This window comes from Hemibagrus wyckioides, linkage group LG10, assembly GCF_019097595.1.
Source record: "Hemibagrus wyckioides isolate EC202008001 linkage group LG10, SWU_Hwy_1.0, whole genome shotgun sequence".
NCBI classification, from domain to species: domain Eukaryota; kingdom Metazoa; phylum Chordata; class Actinopteri; order Siluriformes; family Bagridae; genus Hemibagrus; species Hemibagrus wyckioides.
The window spans coordinates 9769382-9792022 of record NC_080719.1 but is presented as its reverse complement, the minus strand read 5'-3'; the positions used below and the strand labels follow the sequence as shown (position 1 = coordinate 9792022).

The following is a 22641-nucleotide window of genomic DNA, read 5'->3' as shown; positions in this document are numbered from 1 at the left end:
CAATATAAATGTACACAGCTTTACAAGCTATAACCTTTGTTTAACTCAAAGGTGAAATTATGTTTTTTTAAAAAAAAGTGTCGCATTAAATGCCTATTATGCCCTTGTGTTTCTGTTTATCTTTTTATTCTTTGGGACATCGACTTAGTAGTAAAACCAGAAAGTGTCACATAAACATCTGAAGTATTGTGACAGTATTATTATACCATGTCACCATAAAAAAAGCTTTAAAATGAGAGCCGTTGCCAAAAATGCTTGTATTCCAGACAATACATAATGTGGTGGTGTAAAATGATGCAAAGTCTGACTTCAGGCTACTTCAGATGCATAGACTGTCCTCAGGTGACACTTGAAGACCTACCTCTTTCTGAATTACTTAAACTAACGCTTACTTATTTTTTCCTGGCTTGTTTATATATATTAAAAAGTGCTACAGTATATTTTCTCCCAACGGAGTTTTTGACTGATGCTTTAGAGCTCGCTCTGGATAAAGGTGTCTGCCAAATGCCATAAATTTAAATCTAAATGTAAACGATTATACTTGTATTATCAAGTTGGACATGCATACTAGCCAGTAGTCTCTTTTACTCCTTTTTTTTAAGGAAAGATTTCTAACCTGTATGACCTCTATGCAGTGTGAGCAGAAACCAAATCACAGTTAAAGATGTTGAAATGAGAGGAATGAGATGTTGGTGTGTTTAAATGCAGCCTAGTGCTGAGATGAAACAGCGATTGCTAGATCATTACGAGTCATTAAACCACAGCAGGTGAATTTAGAGTGCAGACAGGGTAATTAATCAAATGACACAGCTCCTTTACGCCTTGCGTGTTGATGGATTAAACACACGCATGCAGCGTTAACAGACATCAGTAACTTTAATTACCAATTTGTGGGTAACAAACAGAAATAAACATAACACTGCCTTTGGTAATTAGACTTCAACATTGAGAAACATGTAGTTCCTTTGCAAAATTTAATCTTTAAAGAACTTACGCACGAGAGGCTATTTTGAAAAGCTCAGGAGTTTACTTAATCGGACTTTTTTCTAAAGGCAGAAAAGGTATGAAGAGAGACAGCACGCACACTTTTAGTCAAGGTGTTGCACAACATCGGAGTTGGAATATTTATACCGTTGCTGCTTGTAAGCAGCTGCAATGATGAAAAAATCCAGCTTAGTCTAACCAGCTACCAGTTTACAAAACACCGGCTGAGCACGTATAACTTTCTTTGTCAGCTGGTTGATGAATCCCTCAAGAACTTTTAACAAATCCGCTCATCACAGGATGATGAATAAAAAATTAAGACCAAAGTAATGCTGTCTCACAACACTGTCTGAGTTAAATGACACATTTGACTAAGTGAAAGAAGCAGATCATCATTAAAATAAAGCTGTTTTGGCATCTTCCCAATTAGCAGTTGAGGTTGTCGCGATGTGATTGAGACGTAATTTGCACACATTGTGCCATTTTATATGATATTATCTGGGTCATTATTGTTACGTGATGAAACTGAGAAAAAAAATAGAGAGGTGTCAGACTCGGAGCTGTGTTCTCAGTTATAAATCCAAACGCCTTTAGCTTCTATTACAACCTGCTGAAATGGCGACAGTGTTATTGCTCTCAGGAAATAAAACTTTCTGTTAGTTTCTGTAGAATGGTATTTAGCTAGAAAGCCAGCTGGCATGTACTGTTTTATTTCTTTTGAGATCAATGTTTAGATAATTAGCTTGTACTGCATTCCTGCTTTCTATAGCTAACTTTTTGACCTTTTGTTTTAGTCACTAATTAACTACTTACTGAATTCCCTAAAGCAAAAGTCCTGATACACATTAAATATGTTTATATGAAACATGCTTTTTGATTCTTGTGCTAATTTTTGGCTTGTGCTGTATTCACGTGACAAGTACGCGATTGCCTTAGTGAGTTTCTACTTACGATACAGGAGGACATTGCTAATGGAGTTAACACTCTAACAGACTCAAACCTCAATTCAATTTTACTCTGGTTCATGGATATGAATTTGCCTTACTGAATTTCCTGTAATAAACAAAAATACATTTAACATAAAACGATTTAAGAAGCAATACCTCAATTATTCATATCATACTTTGCTTACATTTTTTCCCTTATTTAAAAAAATCCAATGGAATGTTTCTGGTCACACTCATATTATTAAAGAAAAGTCACTGTGCTTAATCCAATCTCCGTTCAATTTCCCCGGCTGTCACACACACAATCAATCATAATCTTTTCTGCCCAGAGAAAAGCTTCGGCTAAGTGAAACTCCAATGAGCTAATAAAAACAGCTTGTGTGTACTTCATTAGTTATCATTGAAAAGGTCATGAATAATTATACATGACTGATAAGGCATTATTTGGTGTGTGAAGATCCCAGCTGGTTTTGGGTCATACGGATAGATGTTGGGGGAAGGAGAAGAATGTGGAATCAATGCTGGAGGGCAGGAATGATCTTGCCCTGGCATGATCCGAAACCAACACGGTATCCCCGACCCTCGCAGTAACCTGGGGAGAGGAAAAAGAAGAAAAAATGAAGATAGCAAAAGAGATGCTGGAACAAACATTGGCCCCTTCATTTCAACAAAGGAAAATCAATGTTACAATTGGGTGTTTCCATCTTTGTGGCAACAGTTTGTGAAAGAACCACATGATTAGGTGCCCATGTACTTTTAGCCATATAATGTAGGTTAAATATTCCTCTCATTATGTGGCTATGGAGGCCTCATATAGAGATAAAAACATCCAAATACTCTGAACACACTCTTTAGTCCTACCTGTAAGCATGACCTCATCACCGTCCTTAAGGAATGTCCTCGTCTCTCCTCCGCTCAGCTTGATGTCCTTAGACCCTCTCCATGAAAGCTCCAACATTGAGCCAAAACTTTCCGGATCCTAGAAACACAACATGTCCTGTCAAGTGAGCTGTATTCAGAGATAAGCAGGTGTGTAGCCACTCAAGAGATTAGAGATTAGAGGATTAAGACCAAACCTCTTTAAACACCCAATAAATAGGCTTTTAAGCAATCTCAGGAGAAGAATAACAGCATACTGCATAGTACCAAAATACCACATACTCTTAATATGCCATGGAGAATTAGTGAGCTAGCCTCTAATCTCCATGTTACTTAACTAAGCAGAAAGATTATTTTCTGTTAATGTTGGTAGAATGGTACTGTATATGGTTTTGGATGCAGCCTGTCAATCACAGTGTGTGTCTGACTCCTCCCTGTGTAAATGATATCCTCTTTTTAGTTGCTTCCAGAAACTTCTACCCAACAGGAAATAACAAAACTGCAGACTTTTATGAATAACGTAATGTAACACACACACAAACAAACACTAACCGGTCCGCTGATGGTGCCTGATGCCAGCAGGTCTCCAGGTCTGACATTACAGCCATTCACAGTGTGATGCGCTAACTGCTGCTTCATGGTCCAGTACATGTACTGAGGAGATAAACAATACATACAGTGACATTAAACATGTGAGGATGATTTAAATAGCATTAAATCACAAAAGGAAATGAACTGCACTTCAGTCTGTTATCTAGTTGAGGGCTTAATGAGAATTTACTTGTATGATCACAGTGAGGTGTAATTATTTCGTCTGAATAACCTTTATATGTTCAGCTATTTCTTCTCATTAACCTTCTTAATAACCTTCCTTTAGGCGGGTTTGCAGCGTTCTAATACTCATTAATGCTGTGCAAAGATAAGCACAGATAAAAGCATTGGGAGAATCATTTAACACTTAACATCCTCTTAATCATCCTCTTGCTCTATATTTTTCTGATTGATGCACAACATATCAGCAATAAGCATGTGGTGTTCAATAACCTTTCCATGTTTAGTTAATGTTTATATGTTATTTTTAATGATTTACTGTTTGTTAATTCAGGCCACTGGATATGTTTAAAAGTTGATTTTAAAAATGCAGGAATGAAATTTTAAGGCCCAGATTTTGAATTGCACAGAATAACAATCACCTTAATGTTTGGTTCACGTATGTAAAAACTAATATTTACAGCACAGAGAAAAGTATTTTAACAAGGCACCTCTTAGTATTGTCCTACTGTATTTGACAACACTTTTGATGTAATTGAATGTTATTCCATTTGCAGCTGCATTAGAGTGACAGCATTGTGGTAGCTCAGTGGTTAAGCTGTTGGAATACTGCTCAGAAGGTTGTGAGTTTAAATCTCAGGACCACCAAGCTGCTACTGCTGGGCCCCTGAGCAAGACCCTTAATCATCTACTACTCAGTTGTATAAATCAGATAAATGGATGTCACAGGGTTAGGGTGTTTACAGATCATGCTTACTGTGACTGATAGGCACAATGGCCACACATCCTTCATCTGTGCAAGGGCATAAAGACCATGAAACCTTTACTGGCCACGCCTCCTTCAGTAGAACTGACAAGCACAGAGGCCACACCATGACAAGGGCATAAAAGGCCACACTGGGCCTGACAAAGAGGCCATGCTACCTTCATTTAGGACTGACAGACAGCAGCAAATAGTAAAATGCTGGTACAATAAAAAAGCTGTGTATTTGACACCCAGATCCATTCACTCATCATCACGGGAATCTTTATATCTTACTTATAATATTATGTAGAGTGTTTTAACCAACAGAATATTAAGCTGTACTACATTACAAAACAAGGGCTAGGCCATTGACTAGACAACATCTCTCGCACTGTTTTATTTTGATAATGGACTTGGAGTCTAATCTTACTCTGTCCTCTGCTACGCTACATTAAATGAAGTCTGTCTGAAACTGGTGGAATAAGATGGCTTTCACCATAGAAAACAGACCACAACAAATGTAGCGTACAACACACACTCCGAGGTCAGACTGAACTGTAATACATGCTGTCAATTCAGCAAAGATTAATAACCAGGATATAATTACAAAGATGATGAACATGGCCTTCACAAAGCTGAATGCCAGATACAACCTTTTCTTCAACTTTTTTTTCAAGAACTTGCCCACATAGTTGGAAAGCTAAGCCATTATGCAATCTTATGTGGGAGTTTCATCAATCATAGTGGATATTACAAGCTTTACTTTTGGCTTTGAGGATATGTTGTATTATCTAAAGCCAAATACAAAGTCTATACAGTACACAGCCAGATATCTTCATAAATAACACAAAACTGCGGTTAACAGAAAAACAGATTCTGGCTGTTCTTGGTGTGAAGATGAAGAGGTCTTTATTTATTTGCAGTATCGCAATTGCAAAGCATGGAGAAGTGCTTCAGAACATTCAGAAAACAAACCTAAAATTCTGTTTGAATCATGATGCAAGCTTTTAATGTAAATGAGGTTACACTCTCTATGTTAATGAGCGTTTGAAACTCCTTTTCCTGTGATGGTTCTAATGACCCACTGCCTTTCCTATACTCTAATCAATCAGTGTGGATCCTAGGCAATAAACAACTAGGTGTGAAGGAATGGGGGAAAACAGCTGTTAATGCTGTCCTGAAACAGCTGCATTATATTATGAGAGTTAAATCACTTGGGGGATGTGATTTTTAAGCTTTCTAATGTGCCTCCTGCACAGTATATGTTCCAGCAATGCTGACTGCAATTCTACACTCCTTGCCATTACATTTGGACTACTGCACATGTGTACTGTGTACCTTGTCTTACATGTATGTATTGTGTTATGTGAATACTGTACGTTCTGCACAGGTGTTATTGTGTATATTGTGATCTATAAATGTGTATTTCATACTGCACAGAGAATGCGGAAAATGCACCCATGTGGTTATGGTGTAGTGACGATAAAGTGATTTGAACTGAAGAGACTGCTAAATTTTATCTATCATGCTACAAACTTTTTCATACATCGGCATTTTTACATTATAGAAATGTTTCAAGGTATTACATGAACTTATTCTTTGAATCCTGGGAAAATGTGATTGAGAAGTTCCTAGAATAACAACAACAAAAATGTCTTGCTGACCTAAAATGATTGTTTTTGGCAATGGAACATGATCTGTTTCTGATGAGATTATAATTGTGTTTTTTGGACTGTGTTGCGTGCTGGGATATAATGCGCTATGGGTGCATGGCATGCACAATGTCTGTCTGTTTTTCCTTTTTTCTTCTTTCATGTGCAGCACACCCACTTCTGCAGTGCACTCATGCCTTTCTTTTCTTCTTTCTCTGTCCTGTAGCATGCCATCTTGGTGTGGTTCTCTCTCTCTCTCTCTCTCTCTCTCAAATCAGTTCAACAATGCTTTCTTGGCATGAATGTCAGTTCATTTGTGAATTTTAGGTTAATATGACAAAGTAAAAATAAAGCTATTGGTCATAAATGGACATTAGCAAAAAAAATAAAGAATAACAGATGAAAAGAAGGAATAACTTGCTAATCAATAATTAGCAAAAACTGGTAAAAATTTGGCTGCCTGTAGAATTATTTCTTCCCCACTGTAAATTTAAGTCTATTTGTTAGTGAACTCCTAAGATTCAGTCACGATCCTGTATATTGTCTGGTAGTGTGTATGTCTAATTCAAGTGTATCTGGGGCAGTGTGTTAGGAATTCCAGCCCTCTTTCCACCACACAGCTCTCTCTCTCTCTCTTTCTTGGGTAGAGGGAGGTGAGAGTATGCATTTTCTCAAAATAAAGCCTTTACTTTTTGTTTTGCTCTTAATATGTGTTTTTCCTAAATCTTAGACAAAATTCAATACATACCTAGTGTTGAAAAATGTTTTAAGCAAATGTAAATTTCCCAGATGTCAGGAAGACATCAGAAGAACAAGAAATTATCACGTCTTTTACTGTTGTTAAACACAGCAGAACACCCGGACAAGGCAACAACAGTCCATCTACCATGCCTATCAGGACTGAAATGCAGAGCTTTGTATCCTTTAATGAACTCACAACCCCATCCCAAAAACTGTCTCTTGGTAAATCACCAGGATTGGAGGGACTGACAGCAGAGTTTTACAACGGTTTCTGGCCCTTAATTGGAGCTGACCTATACTCTGTCCTTTTTCAACTTAACAGCAGGAGGGTTATGGTGAGTCTGGGGAGAACTGTGATGTTAGAGAAACTTGCACTTACAGTTTTAGTTCTAACAAACTGCTTGAGAATGGTCTTGGCAAAGTTATCCATGCTGATCAGTTCTGCTACATCCCAGGCTGCTCCAAGTTTAAGACTTTGTGTAGAGAGAAACTTATTTTTATATGCTATAGCACAAGATCTTACTTTTGCATTTGATAGAGTTGATATAAGAATATATCTTTAAAATTCTTAAGGCTTTTTTCTTGGCCCAAAGTTTGTCCCCATCCATCCATTTTCAGAACTGTTGTAGTAAGCCTGGAGCCTTTCCCAGGGGACATGGGGCACAAGGCAACAGACACCTAGGACAAGGTACCAGTCCAGTGCTTGTGCACAATCGCACACACCCTCACACACCCATTCTCACACTATGGGCGATTTAGAGATGATACTCAGCCTACAATGAATATCTTTGTACTAGTGGAGGGAGTGGAGTACCTACAGAAACCCCTGAAGCATGAAGAGAATATGCAAACCCTGTGTACACAGGATGCAGTTTGGAACCAAATCCCAAAGTAAACAAGCTTCAAACATATAACGAGTCTTATCAGATTGTATCACTTAGAACAATAGTGATTCCTTGCTAACTGGAGCGGACACTGCAACTCCACTCAGCTACCTTGGAAGGCTATAAAATGCTTGGTGTTTTTGGCAATGGCCTTGTGCCATTACCAGAAACAATAATCATTAATAGACTGGCTTCAGCCACCAAAGAGCACTGTCTTGCCAGAGAGCAATTATAATCAGTGGCAATCAGGTCCACCTGGCCCTGCAACTTATCAGATCACTGCCAACTCCAAACTCCATTTCCCAGCTAACTTCAGTTCCACAGCCTACAGATGTTGTGGTCATGGACTACAATCTCCAGTACACAATCACACTACCACAGTCACTAAGCTTCTGATTAAGCACATCTGTGCTAATACTCTTACAAAAAGACTTCAGATGCAAACACTTTGCGCACTATATGCCCAGTGAATTTCTAACCAAGCGTTTACATTGTTGTTGTATATGTTTGCTCTTGCCTGACCTGTGCCTGTTTTGGTTATTGAAGTTTGCCTTTGCAGTTCATTAAACTGCCCAAACCTGCCCTTGCATCTGTCTCAGTGTCTCTCTCATGACAGGTCTATTTAAGTAGAGCTCTCTGCTCACTCAGTGCTCAGTCTGGCATAAACCTGCATCAAGCTGGTGGTCAGTTCTTAGCTGGTTATGAATTCTGGTGCTTTGTCTTGGTAAACTCTCTCTTGATAGATTTTCTGGCTTCTCTAGCTAACTTTTGATCCTTAAACTCATAGTGTAAAAAGTCCAACGCCACACTGAAAACCTGGGATTTGTTATTTAAAATTTTAAATAAACTGAGGGTCTTACCTTAAAGTTAGACTTGCAGATGGTGGCTGCCTCATTCATGCCTTCACCTGATAATAGGTTAGTTAAATTTAGTCTGGGATAAATGGCATGGCCAACTTTATTTATCTTGACTGGTTTATTGTGCTGAATAAACTTTTATTGCCCACCTTTAATGTAGACAAAGAGGTTGATGTTGAATGTGTATGGGTCCTGGTGGCGAAGGTATGGTAGTGGCTCTGGGTCCTAAAACAAGTGTATGTACTACAGTGAGATATGGCACAATCAAACCAAAAGCACAAATGATTTTTAAAAAATAATATGAGGCACCTTTCAGTACTTTTGAGAGTTACAGCATCATGTTTGTCTCAATTTTTTTAAAAGGAAGCATTTCAGCTTGTTCAAATGTACTTCAATCAATGTATACTTTTCTCTTAAAAAAATCTTCATTCAGATTCATAATTATGGTTAATTAAGTTTAAAAGCTACTGTTTAATATGGATTTCAAAATAATGGGGGTGAAAAAAGATAGGGAGATGGACAGATGAAAAGGATGAAAAGAAGGAATATATGGACAGGATGAAATAAGAAAGGAGAAGAAAAAGTATTTTGGGAGATCAGAATGGACAGAAGACAGGAAAATGAGAAGACTAAGGAAAAACAGACAGATGGAGAGAAGGACAGATGGAATACAGAGGAGCATAAGATAGAGGGATGCATGAATGGACAGAATGCTGGAGGCAAGGAATGAAAGAGTTAAGGAGAAATTAAGTACAGTTAAAGGAGATATGGATGGATGGATAAATTACCGATATATAGACACTACACTCTATCAAACTTAAATAGAGAAAGTGACATTAGGCTAAAAACTAATTAACACAAGCAGTGTAAAAGACATTCAGCTCAATCCAACTTACCTGCACTGTGTTAGGCTCCACAAATGGCATCAGAGCCTCCATAGGAACCACCCAGGGTGAGATGGTGGTCCCGAAATTTTTCCCTAGAAAAGGACCTAATGGCACATACTCCCATGCCTGGATATCTCTCGCTGTGGTGTGTGTGTGAGAGAGTGAGAGAGAGAGAGAGAGTTGGTCCATAAAATAAAACAGTAAGAAGGCAGTAAGAAGGCAACAAAAGTAGCAGGAAGGAAATTGGTGAAAGAAGGGTAGATGAATGGACAAAATAATGGAAGGAAGGAAAGAAAAAAAACTAAAGGGAAAAAGAAATTAATAGGACCTTAAAAAATCCCTTTTGGGAGACCCAAAAAATGGAATGGGAAGAACAGAGACATGGAGAAACAGATGGAAGGACAAAAGGAGAGAATGAAGAAAAAGGGAGGCAGAGATGGATGGACAAACAGAAGAAGTGATAAAGAAGAAGAATGTACAACTTGGTGAACGAAGTGGAGGTAGTATAATCCTGAAAAACCTTCATGAAAGAAAAAAAATTAAAAAGAGACACATCTCTGCCTTGGTTAATTTTATAACATACGCATTTGTTATTCCTGGATAAAGGGGTGATGTTTATAATTTTCATATAACAGTAAGTGTTTTATTCCTCTTATACCAGCCATTTACCAGAAGATGAAGAAGCCTTTATTTGTCACAAACTATATTGCAGCACATATTCCAGTTTGTTAGGACGTTGGGGTCAGAGCACAGGGTCAGTTGTGATACACTCTCCTTGGAGCAGAGAGGATTAAGGGCCTTGTTCAGGGGCCCAACAGCTTGGCAGTGCTGTGATTTGAACATACAACCTTCTGCTCAGTAACCCAGAGCCTTAATGTAAAACACTGCACGTCTGTCAGAAATGAGCTTTATACTCATGCTTACAGAGGCTGCAAGCTGTAACCAACTACAGTGCCTTAGACTGCTTGACCAGTAGAAGGGGTCTTGGCACAGGCAATGCTAGGATTCAAACCTAGAGAACTTGATGATCTTGAAAATTCACTCCCTCACCAGTTTCATTTTTTCTGCCTTGAAGTTAATAAGACAAAAAAAACCTACGTTTGTCACGTTACTGGGAAACTGCTAAGCCCTTTATCTTGAAGACTTTCCTGTGTCAGAAAACTTCCAGGAACTGTTTACCTCTGTTACAAAACAGAATACTGACTTGTCTTGTAAACACTGGATGTCCTGTAACACTTAAATGAGGACAAAGAAGAACATTTTTAGGCCACTAGTATCTGGTGCTAGTATCTTGAATGAGATTAATTGAGTCTGGTGTGTTAAAGCAGGTGTTACAACATGCTGCGCAGGCAGACTAATGGAGCAAGATTGTAGGTAAGTGCTAAAATAAAATAAAATAAAATAATAAAAAGCATCTAAACATCTCGATGAACCAACATTGTATGAATGTTTGGACTCAACTTTAGTCAGTCTGCTATGGACAGAAGCCAAGCAATCAGAAATGTGATGCTCCACAGAGCCTGGTGTCGGTCTCATAAAAAAGCAATATGGGTCGCTGTATGCTGCGGAAGGTACCTTGGTCGACTCAGGGGCTAGCAGTGTGACAGAATAATAAAGAAAATTGATAGCAGTGTTTACTCTGGATGGCTGTTTTGCCATGACCGGGAAACACCACTAAATCAAGCCCATGTCAGTGCCAACTCAGACGCTCTCTCTAAACTTTTATAAAAGAAGGAGGCTGTGTCTATACTTCAAGTGCCAAAGTGAGGTGACATTTCCTCTTCTGTGTGGTTCACCTGAAGACAAGAGGATTGATGAAGGCTAAAAATATATAAACATACTACATATTCTGGTGTGAACAAACATAATGTACACTCACCGGCCACTTTAATAGAAACACCTGCACCTCATATCAGATTCCACTCCTGCTGTTCTGCTCGCCATGAGTGTTTATCTGAGCTACTGTAGCCTTCCTGTCAGCTTGAAGCAGTCTGATCATTCTCCTCTGACCTCTTTAGTATACAAGGCGTATACTACCTTGTAGCTACACTTATTGGTCTTTTAACCCAGGTACAGCTACAAAGTAGGTCACTGTGTATGTATACAGTTCATACTGTTGCCCATCTGTTACTAATCTGATGATACAATTCAGTGAAAGGGGACTTCAGGACCACGACAGACCAGATGTTACTTAGAGGTTATGGTGAGTAGCTACAGGGTAGGTGGGCCTAATAAACTAGCCATAGTCTAGCCTAGTCTTCATGGTAAGAAACAGAAGGAAATTCGCTACTCACCGCTCCAGTCGTTCATCAGCACCATACCGAAGATGTGTTCATGTGCTTTCTCTATAGGAATCGACTCTCCCAGCTTGTTCCCGGGACCCACAAAGAAAGCCTAAAACACACACACACAGACACAGACACAGACACACACACACAGTGACTACAATTTTTTTTTATTGTGTCTTTAATTGCTGTTTTATTTTTGCTGCATTCTTGGTCATGTCACTCTTATAAAGCAAATTTAATCAGTTTTTTAAACAGTTTTTATCCTGGCATTAGCTTTAAATACACTGCACAAAATTTGCTACAAAAATGTGGCTTGCAGCTTTAAATGTTATTTATTTTATAATAAAGCTTAGAAACATTATTCATTACAATAGAAATGACTTGTCTGTAAGCGCCTATTGCTGTTACTGAAATAAAGCACTTCATATTCCAGTACATAAAAGTTAAATTATATTATTTATAATAAGTAAGCTGTTTTCACTTCCAGTAAAAATTATGTATCCATGATAATTAAGTAGCAAAAGAAAATCCAGATTATCGTTGCATTAAAAAACATTGATGTTTAGTCTTTTTCAAATTATTACATTATGTGTCACATTGTAAGAATGTCATCCTGACAGAAAAAGTAGACACTATCAGACAGTATTTTTTATTAAGTACCCAAGTCAAACACTCAGAACCTGGAGCAAAAGCACTCTCACCATTTCTAGCTCAATGTCCAGCTGCTTTGATGGCCCAAATACAGGAGGCTTGGCTGAAAAACAGACAAACAAAATAGAAAGAGAGAGAAAAAATGATAAAAATTTCTGTTATTTAAGTAAGCTTGGTTGAGTAGATCTCCTCTACATTAATGTTCATCACTGGATCTCTGTGCTCCACTCCATCATCCTGAAGTTTTAGGATACCTTTAATGATCAGCACAATGGACTGGATAACAAAAATGATCAAAAGAAAGTATTATGATATGTAATGAATGAAATCCCCTCAGAAACCTCCTTGATATAAGGGATCTGAGTAAATGTCCTTTTGGCTTTTGTGAAGAGTCAGTGTTTCAGGGCTGCAGTCTGACAATACTGCGATAATTGCAATTACAGTCTATTGATGTAGATGCTGCTCGACCGTACTGCATCAGAGAAGCTAAAATCAGATAACAGTCACAACCTTTTATCATTACTACAGTTACCTTTATTCATTGCATCCAGATGATTGACAATTGCAAATATAAAGCTGTTGAAGAGCCACTCTCTCTAGTGACTGAATATCATCTGATCAACAAACACATGCAAATACTCTTTATGTAACTTAGTATATATGTGAAATAGTGTTTACACATTTGTTTAAGAGTATACATACTGTGTGGGGTAAATTATTGGCTCTGCACACTTTAAAAAAAAAGATGAAACATTTCCTACATTGTAGATTGTTTATTCTGTCTACATACTACCGCATCCCTGAATGTGACAAGTTATTACATTGAAATATCATTAGGGCATGGGTTCCTATGCCAAAATATAAATGACAAGACAACAGTTTGTGATGAATGTTAAATAGAATTCATTTAGGAACCTGCAAAATAGGCCTAATATTTTAAAGTGAGTTTGTCTTTTAGCTCATGATCTGGAGGAAATGCTTTACTGAAATTTATTACTTATACTGTAATACATTTTGATAGTCTTCATGTTCATAAATGATCTGCCTGGTTGGTCAGACCATTTTCAGGTGACTGAGATGTTTGAAGGCTTTGTTGTTTCTTGTACTTATCCATAGGCTTTGTCAAAATGCCAGAGTGAAACTAGAGAAATCACTCAGGTGTCTGGAAAATATTACAGTTTTCTAAGACAGTAGAAAGTCCTTTATGAATTTTTGCCCTAAGAATTGATATTTTGAAAGAAATTTGCGTCGGCATACGAAGCATTTCGGCATACGAACTGACCCAAACGCTGGCTAAGTTGAGTGTATGTCTGGGAGGCGTTCAAAACTTGTTTGCGTCAGTGGGAAGTCAAGCAAAGCCAACCGAAGCCAGTTTACAAATTTTGAGTTTATTTTTTCTGTCAGCTAAAGCTGTTTTCAAAGAGTCAACCCATGATTCCAATGTTGCCTTTGGGGAGGGTTCAAAAGCTTCATGATTTTTCATGTGTTGCTTGGTGGCATGACTTCCTGTGAGGACCCTTGACATGGAATGCTTGGCTTGGGTCAGTTCTTTGAAAGCAGCCATACAGTTTACATACGCTTCGTATTGGTAATATTGGTAATATTTTTGGGTGGCTGGAACGGATTATCTGCATTTACATTATTTCTTATGGGAAAATTTGTTTCGCAATACACATTTTCACCTTAAGAACTCGCCTCCAGAATGAATTAAATTCACATGCCGAGGTTCCACTGTATTGCCAAATTCTATGAATATCATGATTCATGATAGTAAATTATATACTGGGCAGCATACCGTGTGTGTGTGTGTGCATGTTGGTGTGTTTTTTTGTGTGTGTGTGTGTGTGTGTTGTGTACCTGGGTCTGGCCTCATCTGCCCTTGAGGTCTTCTGATTGGAGTTCCTGAGACAACCACAGATGAAGCTCGACCATGATAGCCAACCGGCAGCCTCAGCCTGAGAAGCAGAAACAGCATCACTGCATCCATCCCTCCATCCATCCATCCCACCCTGCTACTTTAAGCCACACATTCATCATCCATTTATTTATCTTTCTATCTTCCACTCTTCAAAGAATAGGGCCATGCACTCCAATATTCTTTCTCTCTTTATCTGATGCCCTTTATCTTCCTCTTCATGTCTCTGTAAGCAGTAAATACTGTACCAATCTCACAGCTTTTGCCTGAGGCGGTAGGGATTTGTCAGATTGTCTAAGAACACTAAAGAACAGTGACTGACTAAGAACACTGAAGGAAAGACTGCAGTGTGACTGGATTTCCAGAGATTATTAGAAGACAAAACGGATTACGGGTGTCATCAGTGATTGCAAATGATCGCAGGTTTCCTTGTAAGAACAAACCCACAGGGACTAGAAAGTTAGAGTATGAGATATTCTCTGTACTTGCTTAAGCTCTAGCAACTTCCAGCTTCATGAACCATGAACACAAATATGTCAATGCTGATTATTTAGCTAGGTTGGGCTCAGCCCCTTAGTTCCAGTAAAAGAAACTCTTAATGTTTCAGCATACCAAGACATTTTGGACAATTTCATGCTCCCAACTTTGTGAGAACAGTTTGGGGATGACCCCTTCCTGTTCCAACATGACTGTACACCAGTGCACAAAGCAAGGTCCATAAAGACATGGATGAGCGAGTTCGGTGTGGAGAAACCTGACTGGACTGCACAGAGTCCTGACCTCAACCTGACAGAACACCCTTGGGATGAATTAGAGCGGAGACTGCGAGCGATTCCAAAACTGAGACGTCTGCCTTTACATGCACATGAATTTAATATGAAGATGGCCCAACCTTTGCAGTTATAACAGCTTTACCTCTTCTTGGAAGGCTTTCCACAAGGTTTAGGTGTGTGTTTATGGGAATTTTTATAGGACCATTCCTCTAAAAGCACATTTGTGGGATAAAGCACTGATGTAGGATGAGGAGGCTTGGCTCGCAGTCTCCACTCTAATTCATCCCAAAGGTGTTCTATCAGGTTGAGGTCAGGACTCCACACCAAACTCGCTCATCCATGTCTTTATGGATCTTGCTTTGTGCACTGGTGCGCAGTCATGTTGGAACAGGAAGGAACTGTTCCCACAAAGTTGGGAGCATGAAATTGTCCAAAATGTCTTGGTATGCTGAAACATTAAGAGTTCCTTTTACTGGAACTAAGGGGCTGAGCCCAACCCCTGGAAAACAACACCTGAATTCAATCATTTGGAGGAGTGTCCCAAAACCTTTGGCAATATAGTGTAATACAGAACAAGAATTTAAGAATAAATACCAGTTAAGCATTGCTTATAGTAAATGTTATTGGTTGTATAAAATACTGTACGGTTACAATTAGAACTAAAAGCATAGCTTTTTCCCATCTGTCACTGTTCAACTGGAGTATCATAAATACATGTGGTACCTGACTGAACCTGGACAGTGTAAAAGCAAGTACACAAAAAGAACAAATATCTACTGGCATACTCAGACATGCCTTGCCTTTTTCCATCCAAATGAAACACTGCACTTTAAGAAAACACTGTGGCAGGTTTACTGGCCCCTGAGCGTGCCACAGTGGGTGTTGAGAACCCAAGAGAGACTGAAATTAGTTCAGTAACCTTTGTTCCTGCATCACTTCATAATTTTGCTCTGTCTACATCAAATAACTGCAAAAGCGCTCTGGGGCATGTAAATAACACCAAAATGTGTAGCACTTTTCCTGGGTATGAGTCACAGCAGGGTGACATTTTGTCACAGCAGGGAAAATGTGTGAGTAAATTATTTGGAACACACACACACACACACACACACTCACTCACACACACACACACACACGGCTGCAAGGATGTTTGAAATCTTTCAAGTGTGGTTGTTTCAAGAAACAACTCTCAAAAACTCACTAAACCCTAAACTCCAAAAGCCCTGAACTTCAAAATGTGAAAAAAAAAATAACTTATTAAGAGGAACAATAATTATTAATCTGCATAATTTTACGCAGACAGTAAACAAGTGAGTTAATGCTGTAACATGTGTTGATGAAAGGCAGGATATAAGTGTGGAAAATCAGCTGCTTGTTATTAAGAGCAATCCATAAATCACTGTCAAAGTCCATTGCAGGGTTAAAGCACATACAGGCAAAAACACAAGCAGAAGAATCTATGATCAGAGACGCAGTGCTCAAAGTCAGGAAGTAACTAGGAAACAGAGGAAACAGGAAGCTCTGGAAACAAAGGCTTAAAAGCAAGGAGTCTTTACAATAAAGCAAAGACACTAGAGGGTATAAATAGACAAATTTCGATATGTTCATGATACAACAGGGAGATAAACCAGTGACAGGAGAGGGGCAGAGACAAGGATACAAAGAAAGCAATAAAACACATGGCATAACACAGTATGAAAGAAACAGTTATAGGAACTCAAAACAAAGCATGAACTGCAGTGCTCTGGAGCATGCCAAATACAGAGAGGGGGGGATTTTTCTGGCCCAGAAAGATCTGCTGCATTGTATTCAATTCAATTCCATTTTATTTGTTTATCACTTTTAACAATTGTCCCACTGTCACAAAGCAGCTTTACAGACATATATAAATTTAGGATATTTATTTTAAATTTAGAAATGTATCCCTGTTGTATTTAATGGAATAACAACAGTTATTACTATAAGCAAATTTTCAATAAAGTAGTCATGTTGATAGATGTGGAGTGTTAAATACAACGTTCTTTTATCTGTATAGTGCTTTTAACAGTGGTTACTGTCGCAAAGCAGCTGTACAGGAATAAAAAAATCGAGAATAAAAATGCTAAAGTTTCAAATTTAAAGTTATCCCTAATGAGTAAGCCAGAGGCAACCGTGGCGAGGAAAAACTCCCTGAGGCAATATGAGGAAGAAACCTTGTGAGGACTCAAAAGTGAACTCGTCCTCATCAGGGTGACACCTCGGATAGTGCCATCAGGAGCTTTTGAGCAACTTATGGGTATGAGCATTAACTCATTATAGTTTTAATATAAATTCCTTTCTGCTGAAGCCATCAGATGTTCAGTGACCGAGACCAGAGCACGAAACCAACCCAACAACCCAAATGTTAAGTCAGAATAATGTGATACTCTATCAAACATAATGAGAAAATAAATCAAATATGATTTTAACTAGAAATAATGACTTCAGTCAAAATAAAGAAAAAAAAAATAACATTGTGAAATAATGAGATAAGAACTTGAAAGTACATGATATCTAAAATAACAAGATATTATGAAAAAAATAAAATTTAAAAATCAAAATAACATCATAATATCATGAAATAGCAAGGTTTAATCAGAATAATGATAACTTTTTTAACAACTTCTTGTTTAGGATGTCTGTAACAAAATGATAGAACCTACAGATCTAAAAATTATTTTCATATATAAATATATATGAATTTATTTATAAGATTAATTTCATTTATTTCTACATATTTTTTAACTGTTTATTTCTTATTCTTATATACTTTTAGTCCTGTGACTGGGACTTTGTGTGTGATGGACGTTACAGCAGATAAAAGCCTACCATATCTCTGACCCCATCTAGAGGCTGGCAGCAGTAGCACAAAGCAAATTGTCATTTATACATCCCATTGATTTTGAGATTTGCTCCACAAATCTGAACAGTTTAAGACTCGAAAAAGATCGGGTGATTTTTTTTTCCTAGTCCACAAGTCATCTGAAGGTGTGCTGTGCTATCTGGTGCCTAGACATTATCAGAAGACTCTGTAACTGACGTGAGGCCGCAATTAGGTACTAACCACGGCATACCAAGAACAACCTACAAGACCTGCTGTCTTGGAGATGCTCCAATCGTCTAGCCATCACAGTCAGTCCTTGTCAAAGTCACTCAGATCCTTTTTTTTTTTATTGCACGAATATATAATTAAATATTTTTTTCTTTACACATTATGTGCTGTGTATCCGTGTATATCCAATAGGATGCATCAGATTTCATCAGATGATTTACATTGCTTTTGAAAGTTATTCATGTCTGACTGTGTGCCAGCCAACAGCAAAACACTTATCAAGAAGGAGCAGCATGTCTCAGGAAAGATTAAATGGATTGGCAATACAGTACTGTACAGTAAATCAAAGTGTTAGATCGGAAAAAACGGCTGAAAGGAAAGCCCATCAAATGTTGATCAAATGGGCAAGTAACTTAATTGGCTTTTAATTGGTCTGGGTTGCTGTGCCAGTATTTGCCTATAATGCAGAAATGTTTAAAGCTTTAAACTCAGGCAGCAGTGCAGAAAGATTTCAGTGGGTACAAATGCATTTTGTTTGTATCTATGTTAATGAGTTGTTGCTTAGAAGCCTTTCTTATTTGCTTACTAGTCATGCTTGTTTTACATTGCTATCATAGTCCTGGTTGTTAAGCCGGTATAGACAGAACTACAGGACATAACAGCACCATCAGGCTGCAGATGTAATGCTTCAGTTCAGTCATTTGAGATAATGGCTATGTTTTTAAACCATCGTTTGGTTTCATAATGAAAGAATTTGCTGTCTTTCCTGTTTTTATGGGTCAAACGCCACTAAAAAAATAAAGTTGAGCAAAGCATGAATGTAATATTATTATTACTATTTTTGAATATATACCAATTTAATATCCAGTGTGTTTTGTAGGTCTGTATTTGCTTTTAACCTCCTAAGACCTGAGCTTGCATTTTAGATTTCTTCTACCTTTTTGGGGTTAGGAGGAACGAATAAATATAATAACCAGATATTATCTTTGATCATGAAGCCTCTTCTTTTGTGTACAACAGGTTCCAGTTAAAAAGAATTAAGTATTATGGTGCACACAACCAAAAAATGTGATGTCCATGTATGTGAACGCCAGGTTGAAGGAGGTTAATGTTAGTGTTAAGCTGCTCTAACATAAAACTTTCCCTCACAAGCTCAATAAATTCAGTCTGTCTGTCTGTTTGTCTATCTATCTATAGTGTTATCAGCATGCTACACACCAGTTTGGCATCAGTGCGTTCTCTTTGCCGCGGAACATGATCCCGACATTAGTGGCATGGTCTCTGGATGAGTAGAAGTCAGTGTAATCACCTGAGAAAAGAAAAAATACACTATAGGAAAGAAGGACTTGAAACTAAATATGTGACAAGATTGACTTGACTTGCACAGACAGTTGAAGTTGTGTTGTCCAAATGTTAAAAATGATAAAATCAGCCCAAAATGATCTTCAAATGATCTTATGAAAGAAGAAAGACGCATTAGGAAAGGCCACGGAAAGGCTGGGTACAGTGCCCTCGTGTGGAGAACTGATGACTGTGATTATCAAGGAGGATGTTTGTGCATTTACACATCATCACTTGTATTTAAAATCTCGCCTAAATACAACTGAATAACTATATATACTAATATATGTTTTATTATCGTTTCTGAGATTGCATGAGATAAATTTTGTGCTAAAGCTCCCATCATCTCAGTGTCATGATGCTTTGGTGAAATTATCACCAGCTGCAAATAAGAAAGTTGGTGGGTTTTGCTGTTAAGAAATTTCTGATTTTCCTTTTTCATCCAGCCAATTTAGGTTAAGCAGGACTCTATTTAATTTACATTTCTGACATTTGATAGACACCCTTATTCAGAGTAAATATCTCATTTTTTATACAACTGAGCAATTGAAGCTTGCTCAAGGGCCCCAGCAGTAACAGCTTGGTGAACTTAGGATTTGAACTCACAACCTCTTGCCTTCTGATCAATAGTCCAACACCTTAACCACTAAGCTACCACATCCTCCATACCTTGGCATCCATTTAATGATGTCAAGGCTACAAATCAGACTGAGCTCCCCTTTTGACCTAACCACAGAAACTAGAGTAACTTCTTTCCTGCTCTCTTATGCTACATGCACACACACAGTGAGTCACAGTGACAAAGCACACAGAGATCATTCATATTTAAAGAAAGCTGGTGACATGAGTGACAACAACCGTTGGAGATTAGATGTGGGCGTGTCCAGTGACATGAGACAATTGAGAAATGTTTAACTTTGTGCAAATACGAATGGCACAGTGAATACCAGTAGGAGTGAAGACAGTAGAGAGCATGTGATCTGTGGTAAAGAGGACACTTTATCTTGTATAAATGATACAGTGCATATATACACTGCTGGATTCTTTATACAAATGCCAAATTGTTTCATTTTAATTGCAAGAAAATTGACTTGGTATGCTAGTTGAACCACCCACTGAGAATCGTTATTACTAGCAACCAGTAAAAGGAATGTCTACTGTCAATCACTAGCAATATAATCACTGTAAGTGTGAAGCTAGCATTAAACTCTTTGTGCCTGACAGTTGTGGGAATTAAAGAACAGAAAACATTGACAGCTTTGCTGAAAAGGAAAAACCATAAAAAGATGATTAAATGGTGAAAGGAAGAGTGACAATGTAATGCAGTCCAGCTTTGAGATTTTGCTCAGTACTCACCAATCTCAGCAGGGAGATGCATCACTGCAGTGCTTTGATCAACAAAAGCTCTGGAGAGGAGAAACACAGTATTAAAGGATGAATTTAGAATGAAATTCTATGGTCATTTACATAAAACTTGTTAATAGAGCACCTAAGTGGCACTAAATATTCTCCTATAGATCTTTGCTACATAATTATAAATATGGCACCAGACGTAACCACACCAAAGACAGATGTGCCACCCTTTTTTTAATATAAGCATAAAATTTTACAAGATATTAATATATTTTAATGCAAATAATTCTGATTATATATTATTTTAGTATAGATTATTTGCATCCATTCAAATGTTTTGTTGCACAATTCTAGCACAAGATAAATAACTTTAAGCATGAACTTCTTGACTATTCTAACTTAACGTACACTACGTTTTTGAATTCAGGTGTTGTTACAGCGGAGACTAGAGGTCTTCTCGTCCAACATCAGTGCCTGACCTCACAAATGTTCTTCTGGAGGAATGGTCAAAAATTCCCATAAACGCATTCCTAAACCTTGTGGAAAGCCTTCCCAGAAGCGTTAATGATGGGCCAACTTCATATTAAATTCATGTGCATGTAAAGGCAGATGTCTCAGTTTTGGAATGGCTCGCAGTCTCCGCTCTAATTCATCCCAGAGGTGTTCCATCAGGTTGAGGTCAGGACTCTGTGCACCATGTTCCTCCACACCAAACTCACTCATCCATGTCTTTATGGACCTTGCTTTGTGCACTGGTGCGCAGTCATGTTGGAACAGGAAGGGGTCATCCCCAAACTGTTCCCACACCTGTTGAGTTCATCCAGTTTCTCCAATTAACCCTTGTTCCTCGGGTATAAAAATGTATATCCATGCACATGGACGGTCCTCATAAGACAAAAGTGTGTGTGTGTGTGTGTGTTTACCTGCCCCTGAGTTCGTGATTGTCTCTCAGAGTCGGCACGTCCGCGCGCAGCAGTGTCTGTAAGAGCGCGCGAGTCTCTCTCCACGCGCCCGAACCCAGAGCCATGAACGCATTCAGAGTGGGCTAATACACACACACACACACACACACACACACGAGCTTTAATACACGCTGACACGTTGCATGCACAGTCAAAACAGTCCAATAAAACCGACCTGATCAAACACATGCTGGTGCTGAGAAAGTTCCGGTCCGGTGAAGAGATGTTTAATGACGCTCAGGTCCAGGATCTGATCTCCAATAGCAACTCCGAGCCTCCGCCGAGCCTCAACATCCAACATCCATCATCGGTTAATCACTCCATAGAGTTTAATTGTGCAAAATAATAATAACAATAATAATAATATTTTTTAAGAACATAGCATTTCTTACTTACATTATCCGTGGTTGAGAAAACTCCATAAGGGAGGTTGTGGAAAGAAAAGTCAGAGTTTTCATCTACTTTTATGAAAGACATGTTGGCTCTGCAGTTCAACTCTCGAGCACTCTTCAAAGTAAGCAGTAGTGTTAATAAAGCTTTCCAGATGTTGCCAGCAGCCATATGAAGTTTCCGCCTCCTTGAACAAAGTTGCCAGGTTGGATTTTACGATTTTCAAGAGTTTCCACAGTAACAAACCCGTAAACAATTCAAATTAAATCATGAAATAAATCTAGAATAATCAGAATGATACACACACACACACACACACACACACACACACACACACACCATCCCACGGACATTTATCCATCTCGGACGGATATTACAAAAAATAGACGCCTGTAGTATTTAGTGATCTGGCAACCCAGAGCGCACTAAGAGTACCGGGCCAATCACAGACTCCCTCGAACATCCTCCCTACTCAAATTGAGCTCATTGATTGGCTGAAACCAAACGACTCTGGCCTGCATACACAAGGGCACTCCATAGAGTACAAAATA

The 22641-nt window shown here is 38.3% G+C and overlaps 1 protein-coding gene across 2 annotated transcripts; it reads right to left on the bottom strand.

Moving 5' to 3' along the window:
- Nucleotides 1-857: 857 nt before the first annotated feature.
- On the bottom strand, nt 858-22420 carry fah (fumarylacetoacetate hydrolase (fumarylacetoacetase)). Of its 2 annotated transcripts, XM_058401095.1 has the most exons (14): nt 22097-22415; nt 21876-21986; nt 21662-21783; nt 20742-20791; nt 19263-19353; nt 14144-14241; nt 12337-12389; nt 11642-11741; nt 9357-9487; nt 8610-8685; nt 8464-8510; nt 3363-3464; nt 2793-2910; nt 858-2523 (listed from the first exon to the last, which is right to left on the bottom strand). In XM_058401095.1, the coding sequence occupies exons 1-14, from the start codon at nt 22259-22261 to the stop codon at nt 2447-2449; spliced, it is 1341 nt and encodes a 446-aa protein (XP_058257078.1). In that variant the 5' UTR covers nt 22262-22415; the 3' UTR covers nt 858-2446. The 2 variants fall into 2 exon arrangements, with proteins under 2 accessions (XP_058257078.1, XP_058257079.1); XM_058401096.1 differs by lacking the exons at nt 8464-8510; nt 8610-8685 and having other exon boundaries at nt 22097-22420.
- Nucleotides 22421-22641: the final 221 nt, after the last annotated feature.